The sequence below is a fragment of the Mus musculus genome, chromosome 9 (assembly GCF_000001635.26).
Source record: "Mus musculus strain C57BL/6J chromosome 9, GRCm38.p6 C57BL/6J".
NCBI classification, from domain to species: Eukaryota; Metazoa; Chordata; class Mammalia; order Rodentia; family Muridae; genus Mus; species Mus musculus.
Genome location: NC_000075.6, coordinates 102,538,170 through 102,558,207, shown reverse-complemented (window position 1 = coordinate 102,558,207; position 20,038 = coordinate 102,538,170). Strand labels below are relative to the sequence as shown.

Below are 20,038 nucleotides of genomic sequence, written 5' to 3'. Positions count from 1 at the left end.
CTGTGTGAGAACATGTGCATGACACAGAGGACATTCAGAAGGCAACTTATAGGAATTGGTCTTCTCTTAATTTTGCAGGTCATGGGAATAGGATCTGATAATCTGTCTTGTTCGCTCTCACATGACAACTAAGATGTCATCACAGAACTGTCTGATATGTACTGACTACTTACTATGTGTGCTGGATAGTTTTATATCAACTTGACACAAGCTAAAGACATCTGAGAGGAGGTAGCCTCAATTAAAAAAAAGATGCCTCCATCAGATCAGGCTGTGGGCAAGCTTATAGGACATTTTCTTAATCAGTGATTGGTGGTGGAGGGCCCAGCCCATTGCGGATGGAACCATCTGTGGGTTGGTGGTCCTGGGCTTTATAAGAAAGCAGGTTGGGCTAGCCAAGAGGAGCAAGCCAATAAGCAGCACTCTTCCATGGCATCTGGATTAGCTTCTGCCTCCAGGTTCCTGCCTAACTTGAGTTCCTGTACTGACTTCCTGGGATCATGAGTTGTGATGTGGACGCATAAGCTGCATAAGCCCTTTGTTCTCCAACTTGCTCTTGGCCGTCATGTTGCATCAGAGCAGTAGAAATCCTAAGACAAGTTGGTACCAGCATGGTGGGGTATTGCTGTGACGGATATGACCATGTTTTTGGGAAGATTGTGAAAAGACTTTGAGGCTTTCAGTTAGAAAAGCCATCGAGTGCTGAGAGCTCAGGGGGATGTTCTGAAGGGGCATGGAAGATAAGGATGTTGAGAGCAGTGCAGATGATGGAGGGCTGGCTTGTAAAGTTTCAGAGGGAAGCAAAGACTCGAGTGGGCCATTTAAGTAAAGAATCTGTGGGTCTGGTCAGCGTGGGCTGAGGAAATGAACTGTGATTAACAAGATACCAGAACCACTAAAGTGAAACCTTTGCTTTGCTGGGATGGTGGATGTTGGTCAGCTGGGGCCGAACAATCAGCTGCGATTAAGAAGCAAGCAGCGGCACCGAGGTGAAATCTTCCGGCAAGTGCTTCCTCAGGGCCAGCACATAGAAGCTGTGTTCCAGAGGTGTCTTAGGCTGCACCTTGTACTGGAAGCTGAATTTGGTAATGTAAGAGCCACCCACGTGGTACTGGTTTTCAACACATGAAGGGGAAGGGGTCATTTACAAGAGCTGAGGTTTGGCACTGTGTGGCTAGGTTGAAGATCCTGAAGAGAGCCGTGGAGAGGCTACTGGTGAAAGCGAAGTCCAGTTGCAACAAGAGACCCAAGCATTTTGGAGATGTCAGCACCATGGGATGACCACCAAAGGCAGCAGCAGGCGTGGCAAGGAGCCAGCCTGAGCCTAGATGACAATTTGTGTGTGCTGCAGAAGACAGGGCCGGAGAAGTGACCCAAGCCCTTTGGAGGAGCCCAGAAGATGGTGAGTGAATCCCAGATATTGAACATTGAGTTATTTATGCTGTTGGAGTGTGGTTTTGCTTTGTTAAGATTGTGTGTGTGTGTCCTCGGTCTTCCCTCTTGAATTAAGAAAGTATTTAATTTAATTTTGTTTTTTACAGGAGCCTGTAGTTGAGAGATTTCAAGTGTTTGAAAGAGATTTTGGATTTTTTTTTTTTAACTGACCAAGGAGTGCTTTATTCTCAGTGTTGGACAGAGGTGACACCCAGGTCCTTGGTAGCAGCAGGTAGTCCCTCCCAGCCCAGCCTCTCCTTTTGGCATGGCAGCTGCAGGCCACTTTTGGAGTCAGGGTGACAGCCCTCATCCGGGGGCAGGGAGAGCAGCAGTAAGCAGCAGTAGCAGCAGCAGGTCGAGGTGGGGTTGGGAGTGTTAGTCTGGCCAGCTGGTGTTCATCCCTCCGGCTGGTGTCTGATGAGGACAGGGTCTGGACAGTGAGCTGGGGACATTGAAGGAGCTCAGTTGGCAGTAAAGACACGACTGGAAATATCATTGGGGGGGGGCAGTTGATGCCAGGTAGCCAGTCATCTCCTGTGACAGCACTGCAGCCCTGAATGCACCAGTGGTGGCTGAGGATGGAGTCCAACTCCAGGGTCTCTTGAATAGAATTACAGGACAGTGCTCCAGGCAGGTCCTGCCAGGCAGCCAGGCAAGGTTCTGAGATTCAGTCCATTATCATCATGGTGGGGAAGCACAGGCAGCATTCAGGCAGGCGTGGTGCTGGAGGAGCTGAGAGCTCTACATCTTGTTCCGAAGGCGACAAAGAGAAGACTCGAGACCGGATGTTTTAAATGGACTGACCTTTAAATGTGTTTTGAATTTGTAAAGACTGTGGGAATTTTCAAGCTATTCATGTTTTAAATGTAAGATCTGTGGGGATGGATGAGAAAGGAAAGGTTGCGGCTTTAACAGTGACGTGTTTGTGTGTCAAGATGACAAGGGGTCAACTCTGCTGCATATTTTTATGTCAACTTGACACAAGCTCTAGTCATCTGAGAGGAGGTAACTTCAATACAGAAAATGCCTCCGTAAGATCAGGCTACAGGCAAGCCTGGAAGGGTATTTTCTTAAGCAGTGATTTATAGGGGGTGGGGGGCAGCCCTTTGTAGGTAGGGCCATCCCTGGATGGTGGTCCTGGGTGTTATAAGAAAGCAGGCTGAGCAAACCATGTAGGGAAAGGCAGTAAGCAGCATCCCTCCATGGCCTCTGGACCAGCTCCTGCCTCCAGTGCCCCGCTCTGCTTGATAGCCTGTCCTGCCTTCCTTTGATGATGAACTGTGATGTGGAAGCATAAGCCACATAGACCCTTTCCTCCCCACTTGCCTCTGGTCATGGCGTATCATCACAGCAGTAGAAACCCCCAACTAGGACACTGCTAGAGAGCACATGCGCACTATGCTAGGGTTGTGCTGGTCGGGTTTTTTTTTTTTTTTTTTTTTTTTGAGTTCTTGACTCATGCCATCCTCCTGAGAGGGTGCAAATGATTTTTCTCACCTCACTGACGAGGAGACAGGCAGGGAGGATGTGGCTCTTGCCAGGCTAGGTGCGAGTTGGCTGAGCTGGTATCAGGGGCAGAATAATCCACTTTGAGGCACATACCTTTCACCTTTGTGCATCCCTGCCCGTTGGCAAACAGAATCAGATCCACAGCCCAGGCCAGCCCGTGCTGGGTACGGAGGAGCCTAAAACTCTTCACGGAGTTAAATCAATGTTTATAGAGGGAAACCTGAGGCTTCAATCATCTGTTAATGGCTCCTGATGGCACAAGGAGGCTTTCAGTGAGGCGAGACCGGTAGCTAAGAGGCCATCTTCCTGGAAAGACCGATCATTGGCGTCTTTTCAAAATGGACTTTTACATTCACATTCTTGCTGAGCTTTAAAAAACATCAAGTGGTGTGCTTTTACAGTCCGAGGAGATTCCCTCCCGCAGCAGGTTAACAGTGATTTGCTCCCAGTGTTCCTTGGGGGAGGTGTGGAACGCGATCTGATTCTCAAGACGTTGTGCTGTGCGCAAAGGGTGTGTGGGACCCACACATGCCCGCACCAGGGTAGGGCAGCCGAGGCCATGGAGGAGTGGGAGCGGCCTCCAAGTGCCTACAGGGGAACTGCTCCATTCCATTTAAACTTTTTATGTACCCACTGCTGTCCCTTTTGTGTGTGCTTGTGATGTGTGTGAGCTCAGGCGTGCATGCTGTGGCACGGATGTGGAGTTGGTTCTTTCCTTCTACCGTGTGGCTCCTAGGGAATAGACTCAGGTCATCAGGTTTCCATCAGGCTGGTGCAGCGAGCACTTTTACCCACTGAGCCAGATCGCTGGCCCTTCAGTTCATTTTGTATAATGTAATAAAAAAAAACGGTCAACACAAGTTTTCAGGTTTCTTTGCTGTTCACATACATAAAGATTTATTGGCAAAATGTTCACTAGACAATTTGCTATCCGAAGGCCACTTTTTTTTCCTCTTCATCTCTCTTCCTCCTCTTCAGAGACAGGATCTACCTATCTTTCCATGTAGTCCAGGTTAGCCTCTGACTCTTCCTGCTTCTACCTCTGTGGTGCTGGGCTTTCAGTATACGCTGTCACTCTCTGCTCGTATTTTAAATAAAACCCTCCTCACTTTTCTTCACCACTGTCCTATGGAGGCACCTCTCTCCTCCTGTATGCTGTCACTGATCACACAGCATAGCTGTTTTTGGACACTCATGGCTGCCTCTCTGAAATTCTGCTCACCCTGCAGGGGGTGTAAGTGCCCAGGTCCTCTGCATAGCCAGGGCAACATGATGGCTGATTCCTTGTGACATGGAGGCAGTCATCTGGCAATGTCAGCAAAGCTCAAGGCCAGTGAATTCCCCCAGAAGAAGGGCTCCCTGGGTTCCATCGATCAGTTGCCCAAGCTGCGATTTGTTTCTTGGAGGTAAGTACTATGAGCCAGGTGGCAAGCCCTCTCTTCCTGTAGAGAGACATTCCCACGGGAGTGGAGTGGCAGAGGTCTAGGCTGTGCATCTTCTCCTTGACTCACTTGGAAGCAAGAAGGAAATTACTATTTAGGATGCTGTAACTCATTAACCTTCAGTCTACAGCCCTTTAAACAATGCAGTAACCTAATATTTCATTTGGGTTTTGTTTGTTTGTTTGTGCTTTTGCTTTGCAGTAACTGTGTATTAATAATCTCAATCCCCCAATCAAAAGAAACAGACTAACAAAGAAGATTAACAACAGCAACAAAACCAAAAGCAAAAAACACTGTCCCTAGTCAGTTAGACTCCTCAGCTGGTAAAAGACGTTTGCCGTGTATATTTTTTGACCACTGCTTGGGCCCATGGTCCTGCTGCAGCTGGGGGAGGTCTTAATGTCGGTGGCCTGTTTTACCACTGAAGGTCATGCCATTGTGTCTGGTCTGTGCTGCCCCCTGAAACCATGTTGACGTCACTGACCTGTGCTGCTGTTGAGGGCTATGGTGTTGTCCATGGTTCTTGCTGTGGCAGAGAGCCCAGCTGATGTCCAAGATCTGTGCTGCCACCAGAGACCATGTGGATGTCTGTGGTCTGTGCTGTCGCCAGAAGCCGCGTGAAAGTCCATGACTGATCGGTACTCTGCTGAAATCTGGTGTGTGAGATGTCTTAGCTCTCCACGTATTCACACTCTCAGTCCAGGCCTGGGCAGACTGTCGTTGTCTTCATCCTCACATAAATATTTCTCAATGATGTCCAGAGCACCATTGCTGATGTTAAGTGTTGTGGTGGTGCTGTAGGGACTCAACTTTTTAAAAGCCACCAACTTCCTCTGTCTGAAAACACAGCCTTTTCTTCTCCTGTAGGTGGTCTATCTGGAGGAGATAAGAAATGATGTCAAGGCCAACAATGACAACCTCCATGTCTGGGGCAGTGAGCAGACTCAGCATTGGTTCCAAGATTCCCGAGTGGGCAAGCAGAGTCAGCTGGCACTGAGAGGCCCCTGTTGCCATGTTAGCCATGGTGCACACAACCTCTTTTTGGATTTTTAATTCCACATTCCTCAGTAGGTCTACCAAGACAGGCAGCAAGTTACAAAATCAGCTGTTAGATGTGGTGCCTGGGCCCAGCGGCTGTGTTGCTCACGGTCCTGGCCGCCAGCTTCTGGATGGAGAACTTTGGGTGCTTCAGGACCTGGCCCAACACCTTTAGCATGCCAGCATCGATGGCCATTTGGGTCTGTTCATCTGTTCCAGCCACAATGCAGCCCATAGTGTGGAGACAAGGGGTCAAGACACTGAGTTCTGAGCTGGTCTTAAGTTCTACAAGCCCGGGCAGGATGCCGGTGGTCACCACATGATGGATATACTCTTTGCTGCCCTCAGTCAGGTAGGCCAGGGCCCAGCAGGTATCTGAGAGAATCTCATTACCATGATCCAGTGGGAGCTGACAGAGAGCAGGTAGCATCTGCCTCATGGAGGCATCCTCACAGGGTGTGGATTTTTGTTTCGGCATACGTTGGACAAAGTCAATGTGATGTTCCGAAGAAATGTGATTGGTATGTTTGTTGAAATAAGGTTGATAAGGTGTGGGATGGCATTATTGGAAATGACATTGTCTCTGAATTCTGCACAGTCACCAGCTATATTCCCAGGGACCCACACTGCCTGCTCAGACACGGTCAGGTCTGGGGAACGGAAGAGTTCAAGCAGGGGCTGAATGGCAACCCCTTTCACAACAGCTCGGGTCTGCTCTGAAGTTCCTGAGGCAATGTTGGCGAGCGTCCACGCGGCCTCAAACTGCAAGTTAGGGAGAGGTGTCACCTTCAGGAAGTCCACCAGCTTGGGAATGAGCCCTGCCTCAGTAATCAACTTTAAAGGAGGGTTATTTTCCTGTCCTGAGATTGCATTTCCCTGGCAGCCTGGGTGGCCAGGAAACACAGGATCATATCTGAACTATTCACCCCTTGGATGACGTCATCCAAAGTGAAGCGGCCTCTTTGACTAGTGCTTGAGAAACCACGTCCCTGGGGAATAGATTGATATTTCTTCTCTTCAGCACCTGCTCATCTTTCCTGGTCTTCCAGAATTGTAGGCTGGAAACAATCCTCTGTCGTCACTGCAAAGACATTTCTTTGCCTTGGTACTTATATTTCTTCAGCCTCTTTTTGGGAGACTCTGAGGTAGCAATGTTGACTGGAGGAAAGACACCATCTTTAAAGCCTCGCTCAGCGGGTTCTCAGCCCTGTTCACAACACTCCCTTAAGAGCAGATCCTGAGCCCTTCAGTCTGGGCAGGTGCCCTGAGAAGACCTTGGTTGTGAACTCTGCAGAGGAGGCTCCACTCCCAGGCACTCCTAACACTCCCAGGATCATAAGATCAGAGGCGAGGAGGACATAACATTTGCCTCAACACCGCGGAGTAACTGAGATCAGCGGGACTAGTATTTCATTTTGAAATGACCAATCACTGGTCACTCTGCATGCTAGACAGTATTTAATCAGAGGTGCACTCCACTGGTGAGTTTAGCTCCAACTTTCCAATTTTTCTCTGGACTGAGAAACTTAACTTGGGAGGCCATGTGGATCCTGCCCAGAGCCCAGGGGCATAAAGGGCCCTCCAGAGCATCCAGGGACCTATTGTTTTGTGTCTGGATGGTTCTCAGCCATGGGGCTGACTTTAGGGAGCCAGAGCTCCCTCCTCCCCATGAAGCTGAGTAATTTCCTTCCTCCTTTGGTCTTGGCTCCTGTTTGGCTATTAGTCAGGCTTGGCGAATATGTATAACACTCCCTTCCCACCCAGGGTCTATGATTTTTGGTCACTGTGAGGGTCTTTCCTACTGAGCTCAGAGGGGACCACAGACTCCTCGTAAACCTAGGGCTTCAGTTGGTGATGTTCAAATGTCTATACAGTTGGCTTGAGAGAGGAAATGGTTTGTATGTGTGTGTTTTGCATATGTGCCCTACCCATGTGAGTGTGTGTACATGTGTGTACCAGGAAGTCAACCTCAGGTGTCATCTACCTTTGTGTTAAGACAAAGTCTCTCTCTGGGACTTGAGGCTGGCCAGCTGGGCTAGGCTTGCTGGCCGATAAGCACCAAGGATCCGCCCATCCTTAGTGCTGGGGTGACAAAATCCTTGCCCTTTCACCTGGCCTTTTCCATGGATGCTGAGGACCAAACTCTGCTCCTTCTGCTTGCAGAGCAAGCACTTTACTGAGTCATCTCTTCAGCCCCAGTGAGGCAGGAATGTCTCCGTGGACCTGTCCAAGTAACCCTCAGTCACCAAACCAACCAAGCCGATTCTGTTTCTTTTCCACTCAATACCAAGAGCAACCTTGTTTAAAATATCCATAAACGGGGCTGGAGAGATGGCCCTGTGGATAAAGTGCAAGCTTGAAGATCAGAGTTCACTGCCCAGGACCCTTGCAAAATCTGAGTAAGTGCCTGTAACCTCAGAAGTTGGGGGACTGGAATAAGGGGGCCCCAGGGTAAACTGGCTTTCTACAATAGCTGATCAATGAGCTCTGGGTTCAATTGAGAGACCCTGCTTCCATACAGTGGAGAGTGACTGAGGAAGACATCTGATGTCCACTTGGGGGCCTCCACATGCATGCACACACATGTGTTTCCATACATGTGGGCATGCATACAGAAATGCATACCACATACACATGCAGAGAGAAGATAAGGATGGGAGCAGGGACAGGGAGAGGGATAATGAGTTCTGTGACAGCCCAGCACACTCCTGATTTGCCAGGAGAAAATATTGTGCCTTTTAGTCCCAATTAGCAAAACTTGCCATTTTGCAGCTTTTCCATATGATAATAGGTTCTCCTGGGGCCTCAGAGAGTCTCCTGCAGCTAGGTTTGTTGGTTGAGCTCTGGGCAGGTTAGGATACAATTAATGGGAGCTTTAGCGTGTTTGTGTTACTTTGGGTCAAACAGAAGCATCAGGCTCATGTTCCAGACCTCCTTTAAACAGACCAAGCCACAGTTAGATATGGGGACAGCAACTCCATGGGTCTTTCATAGATGAGGAGGCCCTGAGCCCACCTTCACATAGAAATCTTGCATTCAGTCACAGTCCACAGACTAAGCCTACACCCCCTCAGAGAGAGCCTCAAGAATAAGTTGAGGTCTAGGTAAAGGGGTCACTTTTGTCTCTGAAGGTCACTAGCAACCAGCCCTCAGCCCCCCCCCCCCCCCCATCCCCAGGGCAGCCATTCCCCCTTCGCTGGGTTGGGATCCTCCCCTGAGACTCTCGGCCTCTCTCACCATCCAGGCTGTGGCAGGCAGAGTTGAATGAAACCACAAGGGCCAGTTCTGGGAAAACGAAACACTCTACAAATGTTCAAGGAATGGTTGCTGGCAGCTCCGTTCACATCCCTTCTCAGTTTTCCCAAGAAAACACTTACTGAGCATTTATCAAGCACCCAGCGTGTGCCAAGAAGCAGAACCAAAGTGTGTGTTCCAAGAATTCTCAGTTCTGAGAAGGGGGAAGTGGACCGGAGCTCCTGTCTCCAACCAAGAAGCTCTCTGCAGTTGATACCCACTCGCGAAGGAAAAACTGAATTTCTCCAGTGGACTGTCATTGGGTGTATTAGCCACACATGTAAGCTCTGGACCCAGCAGCCGGTGGCCAACACAAACCAACTCAATGCTATTTTTGTAGACTTTTGGTCTCATCTTGCTTTGGGTCTTTTTTTTTTTTTTTTTTTCAGTTTTTTTCAGTTTTACTGATCTCCTCATGTATGTATCATGGTGTCCAATTTTGTGTTTTTAAAAATATATATTCATGCTTTGTCTTCATGCAGAAGAGGGTATCATATTCCATTACAGATGGTTGTGAGCCACCATGTGGTTGCTGGGAATTGAACTCAGGACCTCTGGAAGAGCAGCCAGTGCTCTTAACTGATGAGCCATCTCTTCGGCTCCACAATTTTGAATTTTTGTTGGTGTATGTGTGTGTTTCTTTCTTTTTAAATTATTATTTTTCTTTGCCATTTTGTTTGCTTTGTTGTTGTTTGTTTGTTTGAGACAGGGTTTCTCCCTGTATCCCTGGCTGTCCTAGAACTCATTCTGTGGAACAGACTGGCCTCGAACTCCTAGAGATTCTGGAACTCAGATCCACCCGCTTCTGCCTCCCAAGTGCTAGGGTTGAAGGTGTGCATCACCACCGATGGGCTTGTTTGCTTTCCAAAATGAGAGAAAGAAAGGGCATGGCGGTGGATGGATGGAGAGTTTGGAAGGATCTGGGAGGGGAAAGCCATAATTGGAATATATTGTATGAAAATATTTTTTGAATAAAACTGTATGGAAAAAAATTGCAGTTCAGTGGTGAAGTTCCAATCCCTTCTCATCACCCGATTGTGCAGAGTTCTGAGTCACAAATATGATGTGAGCCCGGAGGATGGATGAGGGCCAGGCAAGGCTTTTCCAGGAGAGAGGGAGGGAAGACTGTCGCTACAACAGGGACCAACATGTTCAAAAGAAGGGTAGTGTGGATTGTGGTGTCTCCTATTGATTATCCTAAGGATTGTCGCCATAGCCCCTACCATCAGGGGACTCACCAGGGGACCTGTGCTTTGGGGCTTCCTGTCATGTCCCATCTCAGTCTGAGGTGCTGCCTACCTGGTCCCGATCGCTGGCCTTTTATGTTGCACAGCCATGGTCTCCAGGACACTGAATTCCCAAAGCTTGATGCTGGCTCTGACTGGTGCTTCTACGTGATCAGTGCATGCCATTGCTGGTCCAGGAGGATCACAGGAAGGCAGCCTTTGAACTAAAGCTGCTGCTTACAGCTCACTCAACTGCAGGGGAGACGTCTCTCCATGGCCCCTCATCTGTGTCCCTCTTTGAAGAGCCATCATTACACTATCCTTGGGAATGAAGCACTTGACATGATGTCTCTAGAGGAGAAGGAGGTGACTGGGCACTCTCTTGATTATCTATCAAAATAAGCCTTTGTTTCTCATTGAAGCATTAACCAGATCTGGCCCTGCCTAGCTTCAGAGATCAAGCTGGATCAGGTGTGTTTAAGGAGGTAGGATTGTAGACCTAAAATCAATTTTTGTTTGAAGACTTACCTTGCCCACCAGTGCCTTCTCCAGAGACCATGAACTTCCTTGGGAAGGATCATGAAAAGCATTTTGTCTGAACACAGCTCAGGTGGGGGTGGATGTTCAGATCTGAGGTTGGTGTGGACAGTAATGACCTAGGCAGGACCCACCTTGGCACACAGAGGCCCAAGAAGTGGCGCTGAGGGAGTGGTGGGCCTGAGCACTCACAGTGGGTGAAGAAGCACATGAGACAAGGCCCCAAAGCCTCCATATGGACCAGATCTTGCCATGGAGGATGGTAGAGGTCACAGGACACCCCTAGGCATCCTCCGCAGGAATTTGATTGCCTTAAGAATAATTTTTCTGACTTGAGGTCTGAGGATGAGGTGGAAGAAAAGAGACTTCCTCGAGACATCTTAGTCTTGTTCAGTTCTGTCTGCAAATCACAGTGGACCAGCCTCTGTCTGGGCTGCTGGTTCCCTGTGGTCTGTCCACCTGCTGAGCCTGTGCATCCCCTCGCCCGCCCGCAGGAAAGTAAAAGGCGTGCGGTGTAGCATGCCCGGGGCTTAGGGAGCAGGCTCTTAACACAGCAGGGCCCTTCAGATGTTGCCTAACTGACAAGCCCAGGCTGGTGCCTGCCATCATCTGTTCACAAAGACACAGCTTCACAGAGCCTCTGGACTGGAAGAAACATCGGAGGTCAGTCTATTCCAGCTCTTGGTTGGGAACTTGCAGCCCGTTCCAATAATTTAAGAGTTTGTCCTTCTACTGCACCTAAGACCTAGAGACAGTTTGTTCCGATTGCTCCATAGTGTGTCATTAGAAACTTCCCTTACCCGTGGATTGCATTCCTCTGTGAACCCCCACCCCAAGGATGAAGTGTAACACATCTCGGGTTTTTGTGTCTGGCAATGAGGGATGCGATAAGCTCAGATTTGGGAACACAAATCTTTTTGCCCTTCACACTACAGCTATGAGAATGGTCTCCATGGTTACAGCAGCTTCTCAGAGGTGTCTAGATTTTCATTTTTTTCTTTTTTCCTCCAGTCCTCTAAATGTCTAATTTACGAGTAATCAGTTTAGGCAACCTGGAAAGTTTCGAGTGTGTGCGTGAATATCAAGAAACGTATAGCATATATTCAGCACCCCAAAAGTAGGTTGACAGGAAAAATTTTGGCACGTTTTTCTTCTCCCACTCTAAAAAGAAATTTGGGCTGACTTTAAAATGTTCAAGTTAAACAAGATTCAATGAAGGAAGCGTGGTCTTCGGATTCTTCAAAGGCACGTGAGCCTCGGAGGGCCGGGGCTGACCTAATTATGTTTTCTTTAATGTGGAATCGCTATTTGCCCAACACCCCATTTGCATCTCCCCATCACGTTCAAATGGCGGGGACATTGATCTTTTCTTTTTTTTAAAAGCATCCTTTGAACATGAAAGTGTTGCCCTCCCCCCTTGGTTGTTTTTTTTTTTTTTTCTCCTTGTAAGAGCAGCGATAAGGATGGATCGATAATTACATTGTTGGATAAAAATGAATATAAATTTTATTGAAAAAGAACCCCAGCAACAATGTGAGGACAGCATCTTTAACAGCCAGTGGCCCACACTACTCAGCACACACGGGGAGAAATAGTCACCTCTGCGGCTTTACTTACTCCAGATGAAAGGAAATGGCAGACCTCAGATAAACGGCCTTTGAAATCCCACAACAGTGAGCTATATGGTCACACCATTAACCTGGTGTTTACTGCCGGCCAACCAGTACTGTTTAAGAGTTACGAGTTAGCGGAGGGAGAACCCAACCGCTTCAGTAAGCACGGCAAAGAAAATGCCGGACCACTGCGGGAACTTTTCTCCTTTTCAAGTCCTTTGAGAATTTCGCCGAGAGTTTATTGGCAACGTGTCCCTCCTGCTTCACAACAGGAAATGGTTCTTTATATCTAGCTCAAATCCTTCATGCTTCAGTTAATCTATTTACGTCTCTTTAATCTCTGTGGGCCGGGAGGAGTCCGTCCTCGTGGGACAATGTAACATATGGAGAACTCAAAATATTCACAATCAGACAGAGAACAGTCCAGCTGAGCTGGTGGCACTTTTGAAGCAAGCTGAAAGAGCTTAATTGCACCCTTTTGCCTCACCACGCCCCATCCTTCTGCACCCTGGCGCCCATCCTGGGGCCTGCCTGGCAAAACGCTGAGTTTGATCAGTTTCAGCCTGTCATTGCCATAGTAATGAGTGTGATCACAGCGACCCCAGACAGGCATTCCTGTGCCCAGGGTTTCTGTCTCAGGAAAAGCTTTCTGGGCAAGATGCTCAATTCTTAATCCCATCCTATCTTCTCACCACGCCAGGCCAGGGAAGTCTCCCCAGGCTCTTCTGACAGTCTGCAAGACAACGCTGACATTGGCATATCAACCACGAGGATAACTATCCACGATGTGGATGCCGTAGACAGCATAACTTGTCCGCAAGGGACGAGAAAGCACCTAGTGATTTTTAACAAACATCATAAAAAGAGCCAGCTTGGGGGTTTGCAGCGGTGGCAACTTCGCACGTGATCCACCAGGGGGCGCTCGTGCCATTTGATCGGCCAATGAGACTCGTGGACCAGCAGACAAAGAGGGGGATTTGAATAAAAAGCCTTCAAAACGCAGCCTCCAAATTTTCAGGCTGAGCAGCATGCGTGTAAAAATTCATGAAGATTGGATTCGGTTTCGTGTATCTTTGCTTCAGTAAAAAGAAACGCAGGCGTTTTTCCGAGTGCACCTACAGTTGCCTTGACAAAGGGACTACCTGGTTATATGAGGAGGGCGGAGCGTGTGGTTGACCCGGGCCGCTGGGAGAGGCTCGGTCTGGGTCTCTGGTGCTGAGGACAGCTCCTGTTTTGTGGGGTAGCATCCTCCACAAGCTCCAGAATAGATTAATTATGCTGTTTTGAAAAAAACATGGGGATCATTTTCTGCAGGGCTAGCAGTGGCTGTCGCGGCTGTGTCTAGCGAGTGGCAGGGACCGCCGAAGCACTTACTATTTCGTTAAAACATAGCACAGTTCTTACTGCTCATAAAATAAAAGGGGTGAGGAAAGGCTGTTTCCAGGCAGTGCAAACTCCACCGTCTTCTTGTAGTGGAGACAACGCCACCTCCCACCCCACCCCACCCCACTTTGGTGCGTTTTCCAGGCGTGAGTGACAAGATGCTGATGGGCTGAGACTGCCAGAGGACCCTGGACATGAGCCAAGGCAGCTCAGCCCCTAGCAGCCATGCTAATCACAAGTGAGGCTACCCAGTCTGGTGGAGGGGGGCTATGTGGTATCAGGTGGGTAGCAGTGGGGACCTGTGGGAAAGGGGCAGAAGGGAATGAAGAGCTGAAGTTCTGGGCTCCTAGGTCTTCAGATAGGTTCCACTTGGCAGACTGCCCACCCAGAGATGCGGGTGCCTATGGCTGAGTCCTTTGTGTTCACCTCTATAGTCCCAGGATCTAGCATGAGGGGTCAGCCACTTATCGAAGGAGTCTGATGGGCTCTTACTGAGGAAAGACTTGACTGTAGAGGCTGTGAGTATCCCAGGCTGGCTCTGGCGGCAGCTGAGCCTGAGGACATTCCTTAGAGAGCAGTGAGGGATTGGGGGGGGGGGTGGTCCTGAGACAGGCACAGTGAGCAGAGTCCTAGAACCCTGAAATTTGGTAGGGACCCTCCTGGAGCACATCTGTGCACTGGGATGCTACTGCAGGAACCTCTTGTCGGGGGGCTCTCCTCAGGCCTTCCCTGTTTGCAGCAGCCTGCTTTTCCCCCCTCAGCTGTTGCCATGGAAACACCAGCCTCAGGTGCTGCTGAGGGCCAGCTAGGCAGCTCAGGCTTTTTAGGACAGGCCGGAGCAAGTAAGAGGCCCTCAACTGTTCCCAATGGAAGGAAGGTTGAACTCAGGGCAGGGGTTGTCATCTCAGAGAAAGACAGGAGGGAAAATGGCTATGATAGGGCTTTCCTCAGAGACAGAGACCAACACTTTCTCTAGGGGGCAGGTGGTGGTCCCCTCAGCTTGGTTTGGCTTGTAAGGAAGGAGCAACATCTTGTTATCAGACACTATCCCTGGTATCTGATAACTGCTGGGGCTAATCTGCTTGCCCAGGGCCCAGGTCATCAGCCAGGCTACCAGTGGGCTATGTAGGCATTTGAGGCTCCTGAGGATGGCTGGTGGGGGGTGGGGTGGGGCAATCTCCAGGCCCTCAGCTAAACTCTGGTAGGCACATAGAATCGGGGTCTTCACCCTTCCATGTGGGTTGCTGGACCTGCAAACCCACTCCATCCCTGGTCCCCAGCCAGGACATCCGAATGTGCACACGGCTGCTTTCCTGCCCTTAGCACATCTCAGAGATGCTAGGCATCAGGAGACAGCAGCCTCCAGTTGGCTGAGGGTCAGCTGGTTTGCTTTCTACACCCACCCCCTTTGCAAGCTCTTGAAGAGCATGAAGTAGCTAATAGGAGCACTAGGAATGTGGAAGATGGGCAGGCCCGACATTCCCTGGGGTCCAGAAGTAGTGGGGAGAAACACCATGTTACTTGCAGGGGGAGCACACCTTTCTCATAGATTCAGCCTCAAGCACCAGGCAGGCATCGTGGGGAAAGCTTTCAGCACCCGCAACACCTCCGCTTTCCCATTCAGCTCTACAGCAACAAAGTCCTAACACAAGAGCAGGCACAGGCAGGGGTGTACGTTTCACAATACCTTGGATTTACATAGCACCTTTTTCTTCTAGAGGGCCCTGGCCTCTGTCTCTTCTTCCACAGCCACATTGAGTGAGCCTTTGGCGGCACAAATTCCTCAGTGCCTGTGACACAGCAGGGAGATTGAGGCAGAGGGGACTGAAGCAGAGGCCTAGAAGTGGTTTCATGCAGATTAGTGGTGTCCTGGGCTCTCTGCTCTTAGCTTGGGCCCTCCCTGGGCAGGGCTGGCCTTAACCCTGGGGGACCGTGAAGAAATGCAGCCCCTCACTGGTCATTCACTTTGTATTTCAGGATGTAGCTGTAGAAGTTGTGGTTAGCATTCTCTAGCACCATGACGTAGACTTCCTGGCAGCCAGCTGTGTTGCAGCTGCCCTCCCAGTAGCCCTCGGGGTTAAGAGTGAGGGGCCACGTGTCCTGTCCTTTCACCAGAGCTTTGGCGATACCATGCAGCTTTAGTTTGAAGGCTATGTTGCGGTTGGCGGGAAGCACACCGGAGAGAGGCTCTAGCAGTTCATTGTCCTGTCCCCAGTTGCCAAAGCTCTCAGGGAACATGGGCCAGTTCACCTTGGTGTTGGCGCAGCACAAGAGGTAGTTGAAGACAAAGATGAAGTTCCCTTGTTCCTGCCTCTTCTTCACAAAGATCTTAAGGGCAAACTTGCCGGCATGGGGCAGCTGGACTTTGAGCTCGGTCCTCTTCCCTCGGTTCAACTGGAAGATGTAGCGCCGCTGTGTCTCCTCAGTGATGGGGCCGTCATCGCCATGAAGGGATGCCAGGACACTGACGCCCTCTTCCACGCTAAAGCTGATGGCGCAGCGGCCATCGCTGGTGTGAATGATAGGGTCAGAGTGAGAGGGCTTCGTGATGCCCATCTGCTCCGAGAACCAGCTGGGGCCCACGGGCTGGTGGAGCTCACTGGGCAGCTGGACAGAGAAGTCTACATAGTTGCACTTGAGTGTGTATTCTAGCACCGAGCTGTAGATTTCAGAGTTGCCCTTGGCGAAGATCTGCAGCTTGTGGGTGCCCATGGTTGGAGGGTACACCTCCAGCTTCATCCCGTTCTTCCTGAGGCTCAGGAGCCCGTGCTCCTGCTTGCCATTGAGCATGAACATGAACAGTGTTGGGGCCCGGCTCTCGATGGTGATTGTGGCTTTCCCATTGACTGCGGAGAGGAAGTTGTGGTTAGGTGAGCCGGATCCAGTGTGTGCTGGGGGATGCTTAAGCACTGGGGGGGAGGTGTGACTTACAGTGTGTGTCTATGTCCGTGGTTGTGAAGATTTCTACCAAGCTTGATTTTTAACAGTGTGACAGCCCTGAACGCGGTATTCTTCTGACTCATTTGGGTGAATATTTTTGAGACAGCTGATAACTGTGATAACTGGGGAGGGTGGGGTGGGGTGGAGGATGGGCAAGAAAACCCTACCCTAGCCATATGTGTTCCCTTCCTCTACTCTCCCACTTGCTTTACATTAGATGAAGCCTGCCTAGATATTTTATTTGATTCCAGAGCAGGGAGGGGCCTAAAAGTATTGGAAGAGTGCTGTCTCATTCAATTCTTACGTCTTAAAAAGAGATTTATTTTTATGTGTGTGCACATATGTCTTTGTGTGAATGCTGTGTGTGCGTGTGTGTGTGTGTGTGTGTATGTGTGTGTGTGTGTGTGTGTGTGTATGTGTGTGTGTGTATGTGTGTGTGTGTGTAATGGTTCAGAAGAGGGTACTGATCCCCCTGAATATGGAGTTACAGGCGATTGTGAGCTGACTTAAGGATGTGGGTACCAGAACTCAGGTCGTCTGGATGAGCTCCAAGCTCTCTTAAACACTGAGCTATCCATCCACCACCTCCCACCCCACCCCCCACAACTCTGAAGTATTACTTTTGTATCACCCCCCTGAAAAGATTATGGTATCAACAGCTGTCATATGAACACCACACCATAACCAGAACGGGCTTTCCTCCAGGAGTCTAAGCCCAGGAGTGTTAACAGGGTATTTTTCTGGACTCCCCTCCCAACACTTGCTTCTCACACAGGGAGCCAGAGCTGTGCTTCTGGACCTGGGTCTCAGCGAACCCACTGAATCCATTCCCTCTCCTGCCAGCTCCCCCTTGCCTTGCCTCTGTACTCCTCTACTGGAACATTGCTTTTCACTGGCTCAGGAAGGCTTTTTCTATCTGGGCTTGTCTGGCTCCCCAGGCAGTGTCTGCTCTGAGAGCCCGGCCATGGCTTCTGTTAGAAGCTGACCACCCCAGCCCTTGCCCAGTAACTTCTCCAGTCCCGCTCATGGATGGAGAAAGGCAAAGGAGAAGGCTGTCTGGTTCACGTCCACTATTAATCCTCCATTCCATGTATGGTGGGGACTCACCCTAAAGACCTGGCTGCAAAGAGTCTGCTTCAGCCCTTCAGGTGAGCTGGACATGCTGGAGGGATGCTGGTGGGATGCTGGAGGGATGCTGGTGGGATGCTGGAGGGATGCTGGAGGGATGCTGGAGGGATGCTGGAGGGATGCTGGAGGGATGCTGGAGGGATGCTGGAGGGATGCTGGAGGGATGGATGCTGGAGGGGTGCTGGAGGAATGCTGGAGGGATGGATGCTGGAGGGGTGCTGGAGGGATGCTGGAGGCCTCTTCCAGAGAACCCACCATTTTCCAGAATGAATCATGGGAGTGTTTTTTCTATGTTCTGCCTTTGTCTGGGCTGTAGGCTCTTTGGAAGAGCTTAGCACTTGTCTTAGAGAACATTTGGCAGAAGTGTGCTGAGCATCTTAGAAGAGGTGAATTATTGGGGACCCCAAAGGCCACTGAAGGACTGTGGCTGGCACTTCTTTATTCTCTCTGCCTCTTCTCTCCTCCCTGTATCTGTGACTCTCTCCTTCCTCTTCACCCTACCCTCACGCCCTGCCCCCTTCCCTTGCTTCTTTTCAAGCTCTATTCTCAAGGCAACTCACAGGCACCAAGAAATATTCTTACAATAAGGAGCATGAATATGGAATTGAGTTTTAGGTTAGTATAAATTAAGAAATCTGGTGTTTACATTTTTACATCTCCCAAAAAAAGGCAAACTCAACTCAGCAGTATGATCACGAGGGCACTGTGGTCTGCTCGAGTCTTTCTTGTGGCTTCATGTCTCACGATAGAGACCGCAGACCTCTGCCAGACTCAGGTGCAGGAAATGATCTTTGAAGTGAGCAGCTGTGGGCTGCTGAAGCGGCCACGTGTCTGTGACTAACCAGAGACCACTGCAGCTCTGCATCCAGATCAAGAATCCATGGGAAGTGCAATGGGCAAGAGGTACCTGCTCCTGACTGCCCCCTCGTGGACCCCCCTGCCTTGTCCCCTTATCCCATCAGCCTGTGGGGTGGGGTGGGGTGGGGTGGGGTCAAGGCCATCATCCCTCATGCCCACCCCCCCCCCCCAGTTGATTGCTTCTGGGATCTCAGGCCTTCTGTCTGGGATGTGTGGAGGCCTCCTGGTGGCAGAGCTGGTGCTGTCAGGTTGGGCTTTGATGAGAAGGGGGAGGTGGGCTGGTCAGCCTTCCTGACCCCTGCTGTGGTGCGCCAAGAGCAGGACCAGGCTCTGGATCCCCAGAGAGGCATGAGAAACAGTCCTTTAGGGGGAGTCCTTTGAGGTCCATGACACTTCTTTATCCTCTCTGCCTGGGGTCTGGTCCTGGGGTCAGGCCTTGCCCCTTAAGAGTGTTGCAAACGCCCAGCAGCCATGGTTTCCATGCTGTGTCAAGGGGCGATGAGTGTCAGCTCAGGCCATAGAAGATAGCTAAGCTTGGTGGTCTGATTTTCTTGGCTTACTCTAGTGGGAAGGGAGCTTCAGCCGTCACTGGGGCTCCGCCTTGTGCTTCTCCTTACCTGTTCTGATCATGGACGTCTCCGGGTGGGCGCTCAGCATGCCCTTGTTGTAGAATTCACTCTTGTGGTACATGCTGTTCTCAAACTGCCTCAGAGACTGGGGCGGCTTCAGCAGCTGCCAGTTTTTGTTGTCTGGGAAGTGATCCTCGATGAACAGGGCGGGGTGGGTGAGGAAGTAGAATTCATTGTAGCTGGAGTAGAGGAAGACCTGGTTAGGAGCCGGGTGTGAGAGTAGGCCTGACCATTATCACCCACATCCGGGTATCTCACGGGGGAGCTTTGGGAAATCTTTGTCTAGCTGACCCAACCACTGGATTGGGTGTTGCTGATAACAGAAGTTTGTCGGCAGGACGATCTGTGGTCCTAATGCGGGCACTGGAGACTCTTCGGGTGGCTGTGTGCAGATCCTGGGGCCACAGGGGATCTGAGGTCCCTTCTGAGACAAGGCCACAGCATGAACTCAGGGCCTGCTCGCAGAGCCTTGGGAGGTTATGGATAGGGTGAGGTAGAAAGGACAGCTTTCTCTCTGTTTAATGCCCAAAAGTGGTTTGAAAGGACCAAAACCATGATCCGTAGAGCGGGTGTGGACAGCGAGAGGATGGGGAGGTAGGGAGGCAAGGGGACAGTGTTCTAGTTGCGCTGGACCCTTCTTGCCCCTGTGCCAGGGGGAAGGGGGTATGCAGCAGGGGAACTTCTGTGGCTCCTTAGGGCTGGTCAGAGACAGAGACAAAGAGAAGGAAAGGGAGACAGCCTGGGCTTGGGGGGCTTTGCTCCGCCTAAGGGGGGCACTGTTGAGGGTAACAGCTCTATGTAGGGTGAGTGTGGAGGGCCAAAGTTTCACTTGCACACATTGGAGGAAACAGTTCGTTTCCCAAATAAAGGGGGATCTAGGCTGCTGAGGGACATCACGACCCATGAAAATGCCATGCTTGGCTGAAGGTTAAGTTCAGGGTTGAACAAGCCTTAGAGGATGATCCAGACTGCACCGTAAGGACCCAGGTGGCTTAGCCCCACCTACA

General features: G+C 50.3%; 1 protein-coding gene and 1 pseudogene across 3 annotated transcripts in view; both read right to left on the bottom strand.

The window, feature by feature from the left end:
* Window positions 5,075-6,576, bottom strand: Gm7364 (predicted gene 7364; annotated as a pseudogene).
* The window catches only part of Ky (kyphoscoliosis peptidase), a 40,493-nt gene continuing 32,415 nt past the window's right edge, over window positions 11,961-20,038 (bottom strand). The window contains exons 3-4 of one of the 3 annotated variants that reach the window (XM_006511646.4): window positions 19,020-19,210; window positions 11,961-16,322 (exon numbers count right to left, since the gene is read on the bottom strand). In XM_006511646.4, coding sequence (XP_006511709.1) covers window positions 15,427-16,322; window positions 19,020-19,210 — 1,087 coding nt within the window. In that variant the 3' untranslated portion in view covers window positions 11,961-15,426. Of the gene's footprint in view, window positions 16,323-18,132; window positions 18,404-19,019; window positions 19,211-20,038 lie in introns of those variants that run through there. The other 2 variants (NM_024291.3, XM_006511647.1) reach the window with 2 other exon arrangements.